Below are 17,938 nucleotides of genomic sequence, written 5' to 3'. Positions count from 1 at the left end.
GAACAATGAATTCATCAGTGTTGTGACCAAGTCATGTTTGCTCAAGTCCCAAGTAAGTCTCAAGTCATTTGGTCCAAGTCTTAAGCAAGTCTCGAGTTATTTTTTGGGGGGCAAGTCAAGTCAAGTCACAGGTTATGTCAAGTCAAGTCGAGTACTTAGTTAAGGCAACATGAACCAGTCACTTCAGTTCTGATATTTGCATATCAGGCTAACATTAGTTAGCTAACGGTAGTTGTGAGTGAACAGATTGTATCAGGCTAATGTTAGATAACATCAGACCTCGTGGTAGGCACTTACTGATCAGAATGAGTCTTCACATGACAAACAAAGTTTGAGGTTGTAGTTGGCTGTCCGAAATGTTTGATGAGCAGGTCTTGCATTCAGCAGTTTGCTTTTTCTTTGCGGGAAATTTTTAAATCCAAAAGTGATTACTCGTGGCAAAGACGCAGCCATTGTGGTGATCTGGTCCGACTAATGAGGTTTTATCAGAGGTCTTTGATGTTATGTGTTGCCATAGCAAGGAGTTTGACTCCATAAATGTCCAATCATTACAATCACATACAGGGGAGCTTTTTGAGTCGTCCAATCATGATTTACAGTTTGCGCTGCTGATGCTATATAGCGTACTTGATAGGGAGAAACGTGACAGCATACAATTATATTATTTTATAGGCTATATAACAGCTAACATTCAAACTTATGACAACAAGTGTTGACAACCGCAGGTGCACTGTATATATGTCTCGAGGAACACCCAAAAATTAATATAGATATATTGCATAATATAAATTAAACTGTAAAACAGATGCAACAGCAGAGCCATCGCAGATTCAGTTGTTACAGCTGGTTTGCATGTCTTTCTCCTTAGTATGACTGTTTCAGCTGTACTAGTGACATCTGTTGGAATCAACTAGTAACTTTATATTCACTGTTGATGGATGCAAACTTCAAACTAATTGAGTAAAAAGACCACAGTGTATTGCTTTTACTCGTATAAAAGAGAAACTTATTGTCCTAGATTGTTTAAGTTTGTCTAACCAGCCACATTTGAGTAAAATAGTAGTTAGAAATGTGCCAACTGTTTTGAGCACTTGTTAAGCACTCTGTTTTCAGTTCGTACTGCGTTGACAAAGGTGATAAAATTAAGCCCATCAATGTCAATATGCATACTAAATTGATTTACACTGTTGTCTCGCAATGCAGTCCACAGGACTAACCATTATTTTCATTATTGATTAGCCTGCCGATTTATTTTCTAGATTAGTTGAATAATCAGTTGGTTTAAAAAATATCAGAAAATAGTGAAAACTGCCAAAAGTGACACCCTCATATGTTTTGTTTTGTCCAACCAACAGTCCAAAGCCCAAAGATATTCAATTTACCACAGTATAGGACAAAGGAAAGCGGAAAATTCTCACATTTGAGAAGCTAGAAATATGTTTTTCTGCGTTTTTGCTTGAAAAAGGACTTAAAAAGGATAAATAAATTATCTTATTAGTTGCTTCATTACATGTCAACGGCATAATCAATTAATTGCTTTAACTCAACTATTCACTAAAAACTATTTTAACAAATTGTGTTCAGTGGTGCAAAATTCAAAACACAAAGAATAAAATCTTTTGAGAAACCTCTTTGTCAATTTTCCAAATTTTTAATTGGCAGTCACAGTCGGATTGTCCTCATGTCTTGTATCCTTTCCAGTTTCTGGTATACTAACTACCAAAATAGTATACACAGTGTATGCTTTAAATAATTTGCACACAGCTTTCAAACTCTCATGTTTACTTGCAGCAGCTGCAAAAGTAACTTTGAAAGGACTTAAGTGCAACATTTGGTGATTAATTTTCTTCTTATATGATCAACATATGGTGGCTATGCTAACAGGAAGCTTTAGGTTAAGCCGTGTTGTTAGAAACTAGAGAGATGAATAAGACACAAACTTCACCTTTCCACAGTTTATTTCCTTTTAAAATAATTCATACAAATGCATACAGTCACAAACATATCTTTGTCAGGTTGTCAGTTTTGACCAAAAATAATGATATTTACTGTAGAATATAGAATATCTATACTGTATATTGCTACGCCTACTACTTACTACCATAAAGGGGACCAAGGTAGGCAACAGTGGACTGTGTGTTACTACCAGGGATGGAATTTCAAGGAGCACCTTGAAAAGCACCTAAAACGCTAATCTTTTGTTTTTCACTTATGGCATCCATCGGTTTGAATGAGGAATGCTTATAGTTTATATCAGGGAGTATACACAAAGAGTTTCTCCCCCACATAACGACAGGCATCTGGTGTGAAAAGATTAAGAGTAAGATTCAAACTATTGCAAGCATTTTGGGGCTGAAATCTGATATTTAAATGTCACCTCAGTACCTTCTGTACTAGACAACCCTTCTATTCTGGCCATTAAGAACTCAGAAATACTCGCCAATGGGTCGTGAAATTTCCATCCCTGATTGCTACTTTTACTACCTTCCCATGAAGTAGACCAGGTAGGCAACAGTAAACTGTTTTTACTACTCAGCTGCTGGTAGAAGGGGATCCTAAAAGCACAGTCACTTAGCTGGCCTGCTAACATCAACAACATGTGAACTGGAATAAATATTCCCGATATTTTACTGTTGACGTAACATCAGCATCTTGTTTACCTGGTGGGAATGTAACCAGTAAAAGCATAGATAACTGGTTGAGTTTGCTAGCTTCGAATTAAAGTCTAGTTCTTCTAAGCTAGTTCTTAGTTGTTGTTTTTTTACATAATGTTCAGTTGTGTTGTGTTTAGATGGCAGTCTTTGTAATGATGCCTTGTGGAGCGTACTAGTCACCACCCCTTCTCCCAGTGCTGCTTTTTTAGACACAGATACAACCAAGTCACATTGACACAGGCAGGCAGAACACCATACAGTATGTACACATAGACACAGAGGCCACTGAGGGTGGTTAAACAGTATACTCAGGAAGGACTCATCATGAAATGTTAAAGGGATACTAATCAGTACGTTTTGACATGCTATCATGAAACGCCTTTAGTTTGTTGAAAGTTTATCAAACTGACGAGCCATACGAGTATTTTAAAAAGTCTTAACAGGTCGATTTGGGAGTGGATTAAAAATATGAACATTTGGTTTGACCCCTACCTTCAAGAACACAACTGTTCCTCATCACTCAGTAACCATTAACTGTCCTTGACTGGATGTGATATGAGTTTAACTTCACATAGGAACCAAAAAATGTTGTTTGCAGAAAGCAGAGCAGTTGAATAATTGATATATAGAGTTTGTTGATGCAGTTTCACAAGTCTGTTGGCTGATTTGACAGATCCATATCATAGCATAAAGCAACACACAATGTTGTGCATCATCTGTAAACCTTGGTGTGCTGAACTGTTCGTGCTCCATGACTTGGAAAATGAATGTGTGTTAAGAGTGGAAGTACTGGATCATTAAACATGAAGACGACAAAGATAATAACTTTTTATGAGACTGTTTCTAAAACTGTAAGCTGCTACAAACTCTCAGTGCATTGCCTTGTCCACAACCTGCTCCCAACCACTCTAGTTTTTAAATTCAAATGGTGACTAGGGATGAAGTCGTCCCAGCCAAGCATACCATTACACCACCTCCCTACAGCCTTTCCTCCCGCAACCCCCTCAATTTGGGTCAAACATTTACATTAAGTCCCAAGAGCAAAATCAAATGCCCCTTAAACATAACAAAGAAAAGCAAACATTAGATAAACTTTAACTCTTGTTAAAGTTATTTTCATCTAATGTAGCAGGACACGAAAAGGCTAGCAGGTAGAAAAACAAAAGCACTAAGTGGCATAAAAAGTAATTAAAAAAAGAAAATATATACCAACTGCGGAAACTTAATTTCCTGAGATGGTGTGCAAAAAGCTGCCTTTTTTGTGGGGGGGGTTCTTAATTTGGGGACACATAAAACAAAAACAGATATTGTATTCTCAACCAGTTTGGCTACATAGAGACCCTTTTTTTGTTAAGACTGGAATACAAATATCAGTGTCTTCTTGGCGTAAGTCTAAAAACTGTACACAGACAGGTTACATTCATTTCATAACCTACTACTTTTGCTTGTACATCAAACTAAGGAAAGGACACAGAAAAAGAGAGAAAGACATGAAACCCGCCCCTCTAACTTTGGACGCACTACAGTCTAAGACAGCAGAATTGGATTCTGTATTTTTTTCTTCCCAAATCAACAGATAGAGTTTTATTTATTTTTTTTTTACTTCTGGCAGAAACTTGACCATACTGTAATTGGTATGTGAAGATCAACCTGTGGATCTTTACAGTCTTTCTTAGGACTTCTGGTTGGAGCAGAGGACAACTGTCTTGCTCTTTGATTAGAGCATCTGACGGCTATCCACTTCTCTTCATCATCTTATTTATCATCATCATCATCATCATCATCATCATCATCATCATCATCATCATCATCAACTTCTTCTTCTTTGGAGTGTGAACTGGCTGCTGGGAACCAATTTGCCAGGGGTTGTGAATCGATTGTTATTGGGACCTCAACCTGTCCGTCTGAAACTCTGTGAAACTGTCTGATAACAACTTGTCACTGGGGAACTTATCACTAGGATCCCGGTTGCCGTGTGTGTGTGTGTGTGTGTGTGTGTGTGTGTGTGTGTGTGTGTGTGTGTGTGTGTGTGTGTGTGTGTGTGTGTGTGTGTGTGTGTGTGGCTACAGTTGGTCATTTGGATGCTGCTCTCTGTCGCCCTCTGGTGGCTTGACTGTATTTTGTCCGGGGGACGGAACATGAGGAGGGTGTGTAACACCGGGCGGAAGGGTGTGTGTAATGGGCACGGCACTGGGCACAATGCCTTCAACGGGTGGCGGGAGGCCACCAGCTGGCAAGCTCACCGCTCCTGGGGGATACCTGAAGAGGGAGAGGGAGACAGAGAGACGCAAAACTGAGTCATCAAAGTACAACTGAAACTAAAATTACAAATATGTGACCTTGTTTTGACCTGCGTAAACACATTGCAGTAGGCCTCCATTAAAATTAGACAATTGATTTTTAACATCTATAGCTAAAAAGCTACAATAACAGAATACATTGACTTTAGCATTGTAGCCCACTTTAGTATTGCACCACATAAAGTTTTGGGACTCAGAACAGACACATTTTTAAAAATGATTAAAATCAAAGCAGCAGAGGATAATAAATTAAGACTTATATTGCTAAGTATGGATCAAGCTCCATACAAGTCTTTTTTTATAGTGTTACTACTTAATAAATGTTGACGTCTTTAAGACTTTAAGCCCTCTGTTTTGCATCAAAGGGTTTCTATTGAAAGGTTATAGTCCCTAAGCCAATATAGAGTTGTGCTTGTATTTTGTGTAACATTGGTGGAAAGAGAAGCAGTCTATTTTAGCAGGAAAGATGGGATTGGATTTGTGCAATGTCATTTCATCCCCAGCATCAACAAAATACTGAAGTTAGGACTACAAATAATGATCATTTTCATTCTTAATTAATCTGCAGATTATTTTCTCAATTGATCAATTATTAAATCTCAGTAAATGGTGAAAAATGACCATCACAAAGTTTCAGAGCCCAAGGTGACGCTTTCAGATTTTCCATATACTATCATAAGATATAAAGGAAAATCCTAACAGTGGAGAAGATATAAACGGCGAATAAAATGACAACTAATAATCACAATAGCTGCAGATCAACCATTAAATTGACTAATTGTTTCAGCTGTACTGACTAATACCTTGATCAGCCCTCCGTTTGGCTCTACAGATCAGCTGAGGACATCCCTACTGACTGACAACAATGTGTTGTTGTAACAGCTAATCTGATGAATGCATTATAACCTGGCTGAAATGTGGCCAAACACTAGCACTCTCTTATGCTGTGTGGGTATTATAGCAGTAACACAACAGTAACATGCACTATATGTCAGTAATTACATTTAGAAAACAATCTGCTGACATTCTACATTTCTAACCGTCACATAATGTATTTTCAAGACATTTAGACACTTTACCAGGGTTTGGGGGAAAAAAATCAAACTGCACTGACCACTACAGGTTTCTTTATCCGGATGATTATTACCTATAAGCCCCGTTGAGCTCGGGGTGGATGGTAGCTGGGTCAACTCCTGCCCAGTGGTTGTTCTGGGAGAGGAACTCCTTATTCACACAGTTCTTTAGACTGTCTGGGACACGACCTGACAAATAGAGAAACGGAGAAAAAGAAAAGGAGAAATATGAAGTGTTAAAACAGAAATCTAGAGTCTAGTGTTCTACAATTCACACTGGGGAACATCTCTTTTTAGACTTGTGTTCTCATTTTTCAGCAGGGCTTTCCGTGTGTGTGTGTGTGTGTGTGCGTGCGTGCGTGCGTGCGTGCGTGCGTGCGCCCTACCTGTGATAGCCCTTCGGATCTCCCTAGCTGCCTCCTCTCTCATCTCCAGCGATGCCTGTTCGCTGTACCAGGCAGCGTGTGGGGTGCAGATCAGATTGGGAGCGTCCTTCAGCGGACCCTGACTGAAACTAACACATGTACACAGTGCATTGTACACTGTATATTATATAACACAGTGTTGGAGTAATAGTAGTAAATAGTAGTGGAGAAATATTCCACAATACAGTATGCTCTGCCTCTGCTGATATACAGATACAGATAGATAGATAGATAGATAGATAGATAGATATAACAGATAACAAAATTACTCTTTTTGTGAAAAAAACAAAAATCAGTGGGTGATTACCTAAAAGGCTCTGTCTCATGAACATCCAGAGCAGCTCCACGTATCCTCCCCTCCTTCAGGGCCTGAGCCAAGGCCTTCTCATCCACCAGACCCCCCCTGGCCGTGTTCACCAGGAACGCACCCTGGCGCATCTTTAACACACATTCAGTCAGTTTGAAATACACGATAATTAATAGAATATTAATTGTTCTCCCCATTAGCTAATTGTCTTTAAAATGTATGGCAAAAATAAATTTACACCCACACAAAAGCTTAGAAAGCTGCTGTTCTTTACTTTTCTCTACTCTCAGTGCAAAGATTCCTAGTGAAACCTAACCATAATAATAAACATGTGCTACATTTTCTTTTCACTTGCCGCCCTCCAGCAAGGTCAGAAATAATTAAATGTATAGCCTGTGTCTTGGGATGAAAATTGGCTTTAGGCTGAGCCCTGGATATTTGTGAGTGTATCAGTCATCATATGAAGTGCATGCAGTAGAGAACCTCATTCATCTGTATGTAGGTAGTGAGCTTCCCAGGGTACCCACTTCTCTTTAATATGTATGGCTATGGGATGTAGTAGATGATGTAGGGATAAATAAATCATTCAAGTGTGTGTATGTGCTCAGTCATAAGTGTGTGTGTGTGTGTGCACGTTGCTGTTGCTCCACCTGTTTGATGGTGAAGTCATTAATCAGGTGGTGGTTGTGTTCGTTGAGGCTGCAGTGCAGAGAGACACAGTCAGAGTGGAAGAGCAGGTCCTAAAGAGAAATACAGGAAAAGATCAACCCCAATCTTCTATTTACACTTCATATGGTTGCTCACTACTACAGGAGCTTTAGAGAGAGAAACAAATCATGTTTCAGATCTTCCGTAAACCAATTCTGTTTTGCATTTTTGTAAGTCAATAACCGATCTTACTATATATCTTTATAACGAATACAAGTGTTATCATATATTATTGTTTTTTTATTACTGACATTGTCACAATTACTGTAAATGTGCACAAGAGGGCGTCATTCCTTGGCTACATACAGAAGGCACAGCAGCATAACAGTAAATGCACTTTTTTAATGGTGGAGGTGGAGAAAGCAGTGCTTTTGTCTACAAAGAGAAAAAGTGCCAATAGATTTTTTTTCCCCAGTAAAAAGAATATTTAGTAGGGCTGCAGCTATCGATTATTTTAGTAAACGATTTTCTACCGATTATTCCATCAATTAATCGAGTAATCGGATAAGAAATACTTAGTAAGAAATACTTAGTAAACAGCAATAGTAAATATTTATTATTGCTGTTTACTAAAAAAAGGGAAACCTGTTTCCTTTTTTAGAAAAAGCGACATTTTTTATTGCCAAAAAAAGACCCTTAAAAAAAGTACATTTTTGGTGGCCCAAATGTTAATATTTTTCACCCCCTTCCCCTTCTTGCCACTGGCTCTTTGCACTGGATATGCAAAAGAGCTGTTCACTAACCAGACTGTAAATGTGACGGTACAAACCTTACAGCAGGGCTATTCAACTACACTGTTCTGGGGGACACATTTTCAGAAGGCTAATACACAGCGAGGAGAAAGAATAAAGAATGCAGACATCACCGGCATGATGACGTCATTCAAGTGCATATTAAGTGGCCATGCTGGGGGGGAGGAGCCGGTTTGTCTCCAGCAGCAGCTAAATTTCCAAAGATTAGTAGCAAACTAATAAACAGTCAGACTACAAACCGACAGCTTTCGTTTTAGCTTGTTGGTAAAACATCGCTATTTGCAGAGTAGCATGCTGTAGGCTAGTTGTGTAAAACAGCGCGGTGGACGAGAGCAGCAGACGTTGTGTCGGGTTCGATCCGTGGAATGGATGAGTAGACTGGATGTTTTCTACAAAGATGATGTAGTAACATGTTTGCAGCTTAAAATGATCCCAAACTTTCTGTCGTTTTCTCTCGCCTGTCTCTTCTCTTAGACCCTCGCTATTTTCGTCTTCCTTCATTTGTAATCTGGGCCGTCAATCTTGTGTCCACAGAAGCGTCAACCTGTTGCGCGCTAGTAATAATCCTCCGTGCGGAAACACAGTGAGCCGTACAACCTTAATTACATTGATTTAACGAAGCTTCGAGGCAAAGAATTTTGCTTCGAGGATTTTTTGTAATCGAATTATTCGAGTTATTCGAGGAATCGTTTCAGCCCTATTATTTAGTCTAAATTGGTTTAAATTCCATGCTAGTGCTGTGCTGCTAAAATCCTGTCAAATCTCCCTGTCATACTGGTGTTACGGTGCCATGTCATTTCTCTGACGCTCCATTGTTCCGAAAAATTCCCCTTGGTCCTACAGCCCACTAGTCCGACGTCCACCAGCGATATTACGAAAACGCATCAGGATGAGTGGGGAAAACTATGGTAATTGTAGCCTATATGTGGCTGTGTGTGGTTGTGTGTGTGTGTGTGTGTGTGTGTGTCTGTGTGTGTGTCTGTGTGTCTCTCTCTCTCTGTCCGTCCGTCGGTCTCTGCCTCCGTGTGCCTGATCGCATGTCTCGCTTTGAGTCAAGACTACCAAAATCACCATGAACCTACAGTGAGAACTCGCCCGCTCAACACGGGTAGGAGAGACTAGACCGCCGCCGCGGTACCGACTCATCGAAGATCCAGGAGATCAGATAAGCAAAGCCCATGACGTGTTGTCGCCATAGCGACTGCAAGAAACGGTGATTAGACTGTGTTGAAAGCGCAACTTTTCAAGGTGAAGCCAAGAAGCGCTCTACCATTAGGCTACATTCAAGTTAAAGTGGTGTGAGAAGTGGTTCAACTTAGAAATTGCAACTAAAAGGACTCAGCTCTATTAACCTTGCATTACAGTGCTTAGCCTACATGTTTTGGGGATGAATCTAATGTGCTGGTGTTTCTGGTTGTTACATGCTACAAGGTGTAAAGGGGAACCCACTCCATAAGGGAGTGAATAAGTTTTGAGTATAAGGTGAAAGAAAAGGACAACATAAGTTTAAGTACTCCTCCATGACTCTGAATACAGATGGGATGAGTTATATTTTGAATGTGCACAAAGTTTTGAACATGAGCAGAAATCATGCTCAAACACATCTGAAATATTACAGTCCAGGGGTTTATTAATTCATTAAAATGAATTAATGTATCATTGAGGTGAATAATTGTCATATGCACATTTAAGGAGGTTACTTCCCCAACAAAAGACACAAAAGAGGAGGGAGGAGTAAATTATGCCTAGGCTACATGTGTGCTGACTGAGATATAATTAGGACAGTCGATCCAAAGGAGAATAAATAGTTGACAGCAATACAAAATGCCTGAGAGCCTTACTGCAATATATTCCATTATTTTTTATATTTGGATTGTAATCTATGTTTCCCTTCACATAAAGATATTTCCAGCATAAATTGATTCAGAAAAAGGTAGAAATAGGTGCATAAAAATTCAACAGAATGCAGGAAATGAAGTGTTTAATGTTCAAAATTTGTTCAAAAAGATATTTTATTCTGTGTTCATACAAATATAACACACAAGTGCTGGAAACTATTTGAAGGTTGCTGATTTCTCAAAAACAAAATGGCCCTACTCATACTCAGGTGTGTGTGTGTGTGTGTGTGTGTGTGTGTGTGTGTGTGTGTGTGTGTGTGTGTGTGTGTGTGTGTGTATATGTGCGTGCGCACCTGTAGTGTGGTGACCCTTTGTAGTCCCAGGGATCTTTCTACACCGTCAGCCAAATAAGGGTCATAGAAGATCACATTGAAGCCGAAGGCCTTGGCTCGCAGGGCTACAGCCTGGCCTACTCGACCTAAAAATGCATGAATACACAGTCATGAAGGCGCACAGACATTAATACACACACAGGAGCCTTTAGACAAATTGCATACACATACATACACATTCAAATAGAACAAAAACCACAACTTTTTTACAGCTGATATTCCTATTTTTTTTTTAGGCTTGCCTTGTACAAAATGACATAATTCTCTGGCTACAATACGTTTGCTCATTATTATTGAAAAAGCTTCCAGACTGTACAGGGAAGAGATTTGCATTCGGCTTCTAGTTAATCCGCTTATATTTTATTGGCATTAACTCCTTAGGAAGCTAATTTAGCTGAGCTAAGGACAAAAATGAAAATGGAAAAGAGAGACAAATCCTTTAATTAAAAACTTCAGTCTGACCAACCTCTATCAGACAAAATGAACAAAATAAAAAACCTTTTTAGACGTGCGACCAGCACAGCTCTATGGATGGTGTATCGTTCGGTCAGTCCACCACTTAAGTCCAGCCTGAAATATCTGATCAACTATTAAATTGATTGTCATTAGAGTTTGTACAGACATTCATGTTCCCCAAGAGGATGGATCCTAATGACTTTGATGATCCCCTGAGATTTTTTTTAATGTCTATAACTACATACATCCATGCCTCTCAGGATGAATTTAATAGCTTGAAGTTAGTGTAAGTTTCTATTTCTACAATTTGTTTTTTGACAATATAGCTGTCAAACCAAAGACATTTCCATCAGCCTCAGCCATACGTTCTACTTAGTGCTAATATGTGATGGAAGAAGTATTTGGATCGTTTCCTAAAGGGAAAATATCAATACAACAATGTAAAAATTCTCTGTACAAGTAAAGGTCACGCATTTAAAATCCTACTTAAGTAAACGCACAGACGTATTGGCTGTAAGATGTACTTAAAGTATCTAAAGTACTCATTCTTCAGTAAAATGTCCCCTGTGACTGACTGACTGACTGACTATTAGATAGTTAATACCGATGCATCGATGTGTAAGCAGCATTTTACTCCTGTAGCTGCTCGAGGTGGAGCTAGTTTTAACTGCTTCTAATATAGTTAGCTAGTTTAGTCCAGTGGTTCCCAACCTAGGAGTCAGAGTTTGGTCACTTTAATAATGCATTGTATTTTATAAGCTTCTCATATGTTTTTAATGTAAAAATCTTAATCTGAAAAATAACTACAAACTACACCTGTCCATGATGTAATGTAGTAAAAAGTACAATATTTTCCTCTGAAATGTAGTGAAGTAGAAGTATAAGTATCATAAAATGAAAATACCCAAGTAAACTACGGGTAGTAAATGTGCTTTCCAGTTACTGTCCACCACTGGTGCTAATTAGCAAATATGAGCATGCTAATAGGCTAAACTAAACATGGTAAACATTATACCGGCTAAGCATCAGCATGTTCCTATTGTGAGTGCATTAGGCTGTTCACATTACCATTTAGCTCAAAGCACTGTTGTGTCTACATACAGCATTACAGAGCTGCTAGCCTGGCTGTAGGCTCTTTGTCTTGTTTTTACAACATTATGCTAAGCAGGTGTCACTGCAGAGGCAAGGCAAGGCAGCTTTATTTGTATAGCACATTTCAGCAACAGGGCAATTCAAAGTGCTTTACAGAAAACATTAAAGAGCAGTTAAAAATAATAAAAAATATAAAACCCCGATAAAATACAAGAGTAAAAGTTACAGTGCAGTATAGGAAATGAACAATTATTCAAAGACAGGCAGTATCAAAAAGAAAGGTCTTCAGCCTTGATTTAACCCTCTGAGGTCTAAGGGCATTTTCACACATCTTATATTTACCTTTTTAGGGTATTTGCATATAACGGATCCCCATGTGTTTCATATCAAAATGTGCAGAACAAACTCGGCTTTCCGTATAGTGACGCCCAGTTTTTTTCTAGAGCAATGTGTAAAGAGGTAATTTGGCGTTAAAGTTAAAACGTTGATGTTCGCTTTTTGAAATTCCTCAAATCTCTTTTGAAAACAAACCTCCTTCCGTAGGTAGGACTGGGAAGATCCAGGACTTAGCCAAAACATTTGAACATCAACAACTTCTCAGTCCCTCCCCCCTTTCCGCTAAAGCCCAAAACGGTCTCCTAAGCTCCTCTCCCCACAAGGGAGAATGAATGCGTGTGCATGAGCATTGATTGACACGCAGTTAGACACCCCCCCGGCCCTGATTGGTGCATCTGAACAGGGAGCTGTGGATTTTTGCAAATCACACTACAGGCTGTTGGTGCCAGAGGAGCCAGATTTTTTTTTTTTTTATTACCTGCTTCATGTAGTTCTACTGGAACATAGGGTCAGTTTCAGCAAATATGACAGAAAGTTAGTTTTTTAAGTCTTACCTACTGCACCTTTAACTTAGGATGTGTTGTACGAATTGTTTCGGTGCTTTAAATGAGTTTACCAAAGTCTTAGGTTATATATGATTAAAATAGTAACTTTCTGGGGCGGCCTCTAGCTCACCCAGTAAGAGCGTTCGCCCCATGTTGGCTGAGTCCTTTGCAGCGGCGCGGGTTTGAATCCGACCTGCTGCCCTTTACTGCGTGTCATCCCCCATCTCTCTCCCCCTTTCCGGTCTATACACTGTCACTCTATAATAAAGGGAAAATCCCCAAAAAAAGAGTCTTTTAAAAAAATAAAAAATAAATTAAAAAAATAGTAAATGTCTGAAATGAAATTTTTGTAATATCGCTTTTTGAGTAGGAGTTTTGTCAAGCATTGTTTGGATGCGCCAGTTCGTCTTTCGTCCTCAGAGAGTTAAAAGAAGTGAGAGTTGCAGCAGACCTGCAGTTTTCTGGGAATTTGTTCCAGATATGTGGAGCATAAAAACTAAACGCTGCTTCCCCCTGTTTAGTTCTGACTCTGGGGACAGAAAGCAGACTTGTCCCAGACAACCTGAGAGGTCTGGGTGATTTATAATGTAGCAGCAGATCAGAAATGTATTTTGGGCATTAAGTCATATGTGTGTCATGACTTACCGAGCCCTATAAGTCCCAGTGTCTCTCCTCTGATCCTCGCGGCTCCTGACGCCACCTCTCGGATCTGCTCCACGCTTTGAACCCGCGTGCCCTCCCGGAGAGCCTGGCATGAATAACAAATCATTGTTACATGCAAATATCACACAGACAGCAACAACATGACAATTTAGACACAGTCTAATCCAGTCTGCACTTAATGACCACAATCTAAATCCCTTTGGATATTGTGATCATGGTTATAAAGTGTAAGTCTAAATAAGTATTACTTATAACTGATTTGAGGAACAAATCATTTTACTGTACCTCTTCTTACATCAACGTCTTTCAAATACAGCAACATTCTAAAGAAAATGAAACGTTTCAATTTTGCTGATTTGTCATTAGATAATTATTAGTAATTGTCGAAGCTAAAATTGTGATAACTGAATGTACACCTCTAGCTAAGACATTTAGAGTTAGTTCATTTAAATCCAAATTAATTTCAGCCCATTCATCAGCCACACAAGGACACAAACCTGGTGCAGCCAGGTGATGCGTCGGTACAAGGTGAGGATGTGACACAGTGTGGAGTCCGCCGTCTCCTCCACCGAGGCTGCTGGCATATTGCACACAGCTATGCCTGTTGAACCGGAAAGCAGATAAGGATTAGTAATAGCTTTTTTGGGCCATTTCATGAAGTTTGGGAAAAGCTATTTTATTGGAGAAGTGCAGACTTAAGATGTTGTTTCAGCAACTTTTTCTACAAACACTACTTGCAACTTTCAAATTGCAGAGCCTCTTGGTGGAGGATGATAGGGGATGTTCTGGCTGTTGCAGGACAGACATGAGTTTAGACATGAGAAAGGCTTTACTGACTACGTTTTTAAATACAAATATTACTGACTTGTTGCAAACATGGAAATACCTAACAGAAAAAACGTTTTGGGAGATTGGTTGAATTAGCTGTTGAGCATTGGTGGAATGTAACTAAGTACATTTACTCAAGTACTGTGCTTACGTGGAATTTTGAGGTAGTTGTACTATACCTGAGTATTTCCATTTTATGCTACTCCATACTTCTACTCTACTACATTTATATGACATCTTAAGTTACTAGTTACTTTGCAGATTATTAATACAAAATATAAATCAACTAATAAATGATTTACTTTATTTACTACGAGTAAGATTTTGAATGCAGGACTTTTACTTGAGTAATGAGTAAATATAGTAGAAAACAAAACTGTTTATTGTTTATTTGTTGTTTATTTACTGTCTATTTCTTATAGCTTGTTATGTATGTATATAAATGCAATCACAATTGAAGGAAAATGTGTAACTAGTAACATCAACAATGGCTCTTTTCCATTTAAGTGTGCTAGTCATCTAGCCCACCATGCACTCTAAGCTTGACTCTGGCTCAAATAAGAAGCCGGCAGCCTGCTGTGAAAGGTGCTATCAGTAGCTCTGGGGTTAAATGGCGAGTAGTTAAAAGTCATGTGACAAACATGCCATTTACATGAACTATGTTAGTAAACAAGCATTCTGGTTTGAGCTAAATATATATATATATATATATATATATATATATATATATATATATATATATATATATATATATATATATATATATATATGGTTGCCCTCCTCTAAAATAGTTCCAAACTTAAACATGACTACAATATCTACATTTTATTAATACTGGTATACTATAACACTGTGTAGGCTAAGTAGTAGCATAGGGCACTGGAAGCAAATGATCGACAGAGATACATGGATGAATGGTGGTGTTAAAGGATGATGTTTATGTACTTAACACATATTGACATTGTAAAAGTTAAGCAGAACGGTGCAGCACATGGCCAGTACAGACTCTCACTTCCTGTGTGTGTGTGTGTGTGTGTGTGTGTGTGTGTGTGTGTGTGTGTGTGCATGCATGCGTGTGTGTTCTCACCCAGTTCCCCGGCAGATTTGATGTCAATGTTGTCATAGCCACTACCGATGCGGACAATGATGCGCAGAGCTTTAAACTTTTCTAGGTCTTCTCTCATCAGAGTAATGGTGTGGTACATCAGAGCTCCTACAGCTTCATTCAGCACCTGCACAGACAATTTTAGTTATTTAAATCATAGATATATAGCAATATGTGCTTGTGCGTGTATGTGAAACATCAAAGTTTGGGCAGCCTTACTTAACCTGTGTGTTTGCAGAATAACATGATTGTGCTTTGAGTGCACAACAGTACATATGGACAAAATGTAAAGGTCGAGTCATAAGCATTTGTTTGTGTAGGTGTGAGCAGAAGTCAAGTGCAGCTTCCTGGAAATTACTTTGAGTGAGCAACCAGTTCACAGTCACAGCGTTTCCATAAACTCAGTATTCTTCAAATGAGGTTTTTTTTTCTCCAGGAAATGCTGTTTATATCATTCTCACATCCTGTTCTTTTAATATCCCTGCCAGCATGGAATGACCGCTTTTCCTGAATATTACCATGGAAACTAAATTTTCGTAACCACAGGAATCGAGAGAAGGTGTCTCTGCATCTAACAAAACTGCCTCATATCAACAGGAATCTTACTCACATGGGATACTCACTGGCTCCTAATCAGGATGACAGTTTGTTGTTTTAATTGAAATATGAAATATAATGACTCACAAGCAAATCAAAAATTGACCATCTCAGAGAATGGGAATATGTGACGTGTGTTGAAACCAGTTAAGTCATCTTTTAATTGGTTCTCAGTTAATCTTACAGTCCTTTTCTAACGTTGCCAGCCCTCCTCCTCGTGTGTGTAAGAGAGGATGAAAATGACATGGGGTTCAATTACAATAAAGAAGCCCTTTTAATTACACAATGAGGTGGCTGTTTACTAGAGAGCCAGAGAGAAAGATAGTGAGCGAGGGTGAGCCATCTGTTTCTTCCACGCTGTGGCCTACTGAGCGCGCTCACAGAGAGAGTGTGCCTGGCAGACACCCAGAACGAGATGTAACCCTGCCAGACATAGAAAGCTACTTACAATCCATAGTGGCTGTGGCAAGATCTGAGCCTGACCCACATTTTAAGTTTGCTCTCTTCTTTAATTTTCTTTCCTTATTTTTCTTAGTTGTGGTGTTTTTTTCTTTAGATTTTTTTTAAAATGTGATTTGCATTTCTGCAACTAGTACTAAAGTTTTGCACATCCTTAATGCACAGCCAATATTGTTTTAATAAGGCAACTTCTTATATACAGTATAGATGGTTCATAAATATATGAGGGAAAAGAAGTGACTGGAGCACACGGATGGATTTGCAGCCCTTAATTGTGCAAACAGATTGTTTTGGTTGGTTGATGGTTAAATATACTTAGTAAAATCATGAATTCTCGGCTTGGTTCCAAATCTAAATTTGTGCACCAACATGGAGCTTAGATTAAGCTGATATTGGTAGAGCAAACACAACCGTGAAAAAAAGGTTGATTTGTTACACGTATATATTAATATTTATTTGATGCAGTTCTAATAGAAAACTACACGATTGAAATATATAATTATTTCTATTGTTCTCAAACTTTAGCCTTTTGCCATTAGAGCAAGTGCATCTTTCTGAGTTGGCTTCAAAATGAAGCCCGAGTGGTTGCAGTATTTTTTGTCAGCCTTGGATGTTATGGTTTTTTCTTTTACTAAGTCATGATATCACATTGATTCAGCTGTGATGAGCACTGCTGCTCATGTTAAAAACCCACTTCTACAATTGTTCATTTCATGCAAATGTATGTTGCTCTCTAAAATGTGAAACATACTCACTTCCTTTTCCAGAGAATTTTTAGCAGCACCAGATGTTAAATAAAAAAAACATCTATCTATACTATCATCTGTCAATTACAGCAAAGGTAAAAGCTTTATGGAACTGCTTGCTGAATCCCTTACCCCTTATATGATTGTTGCATTTATTAGAACACATCAAGATAATATTCTCGGGGCAAGGATCTTACTTACAGTGCAAACATGTGTGTACATGATCTAGTTAAGTGTGTTACCTTCTCGTGGATCTCCTGTGTAGACTGAGCGTCACAAAAGGCCACGGTTGCTACGTCTTTCAGGATGGGCATCTCCACAGTGCAGTCTCGCCCGTCCAGCAGCGCCACCAGCGGGCGCGGATGCATGGGCCCATTCATAATGGGTGGCCTGATGCCTACACAAAAAAGAAAAAGTGTCAGATGGGCAAAACAAAAGTGGCAATGAAGAAGATGGAAAATAAAAATACAAGTCTTCATTGTCAGAGGCAGCAGACTGATCTCACCAAGTGGCGTATGTATGACACGCCAATTCATATGCCATTTTGGCATGTTATCAAGACGCATAATCGTTTATTAGCGTGTTTATCAACGCCGTTTGGCCTCCATTGACCTACATTGACCTACGTTACATGTGAATTATCGCCGTAGCGAGTAGTATGA

At 38.9% G+C, this 17,938-nt stretch overlaps 1 protein-coding gene across 3 annotated transcripts in view; it reads right to left on the bottom strand.

The window, feature by feature from the left end:
• Nucleotides 1–1,940: 1,940 nt before the first annotated feature.
• ctbp1 (C-terminal binding protein 1) overlaps nucleotides 1,941–17,938 on the bottom strand; it is a 37,961-nt gene continuing 21,963 nt past the window's right edge. For 2 of the 3 annotated variants that reach the window (XM_078260168.1, XM_078260170.1), the window contains exons 2-11: nucleotides 17,519–17,673; nucleotides 15,457–15,601; nucleotides 14,039–14,142; nucleotides 13,524–13,626; nucleotides 10,411–10,535; nucleotides 7,410–7,499; nucleotides 6,760–6,890; nucleotides 6,414–6,541; nucleotides 6,102–6,216; nucleotides 1,941–4,913 (exon numbers count right to left, since the gene is read on the bottom strand). In XM_078260168.1, the coding sequence (XP_078116294.1) occupies nucleotides 4,718–4,913; nucleotides 6,102–6,216; nucleotides 6,414–6,541; nucleotides 6,760–6,890; nucleotides 7,410–7,499; nucleotides 10,411–10,535; nucleotides 13,524–13,626; nucleotides 14,039–14,142; nucleotides 15,457–15,601; nucleotides 17,519–17,673 (1,292 nt within the window). In that variant the 3' untranslated portion in view covers nucleotides 1,941–4,717. Of the gene's footprint in view, nucleotides 4,914–6,068; nucleotides 6,217–6,413; nucleotides 6,542–6,759; nucleotides 6,891–7,409; nucleotides 7,500–10,410; nucleotides 10,536–13,523; nucleotides 13,627–14,038; nucleotides 14,143–15,456; nucleotides 15,602–17,518; nucleotides 17,674–17,938 lie in introns of all 3 variants that reach the window. The other variant, XM_078260171.1, reaches the window with a different exon arrangement.

This window comes from Sander vitreus, chromosome 10, assembly GCF_031162955.1.
Source record: "Sander vitreus isolate 19-12246 chromosome 10, sanVit1, whole genome shotgun sequence".
NCBI lineage: Eukaryota > Metazoa > Chordata > Actinopteri > Perciformes > Percidae > Sander > Sander vitreus.
The sequence above is the reverse complement of the archived record's forward strand: the minus strand, read 5'-3'. Positions and strand labels throughout refer to the sequence as shown.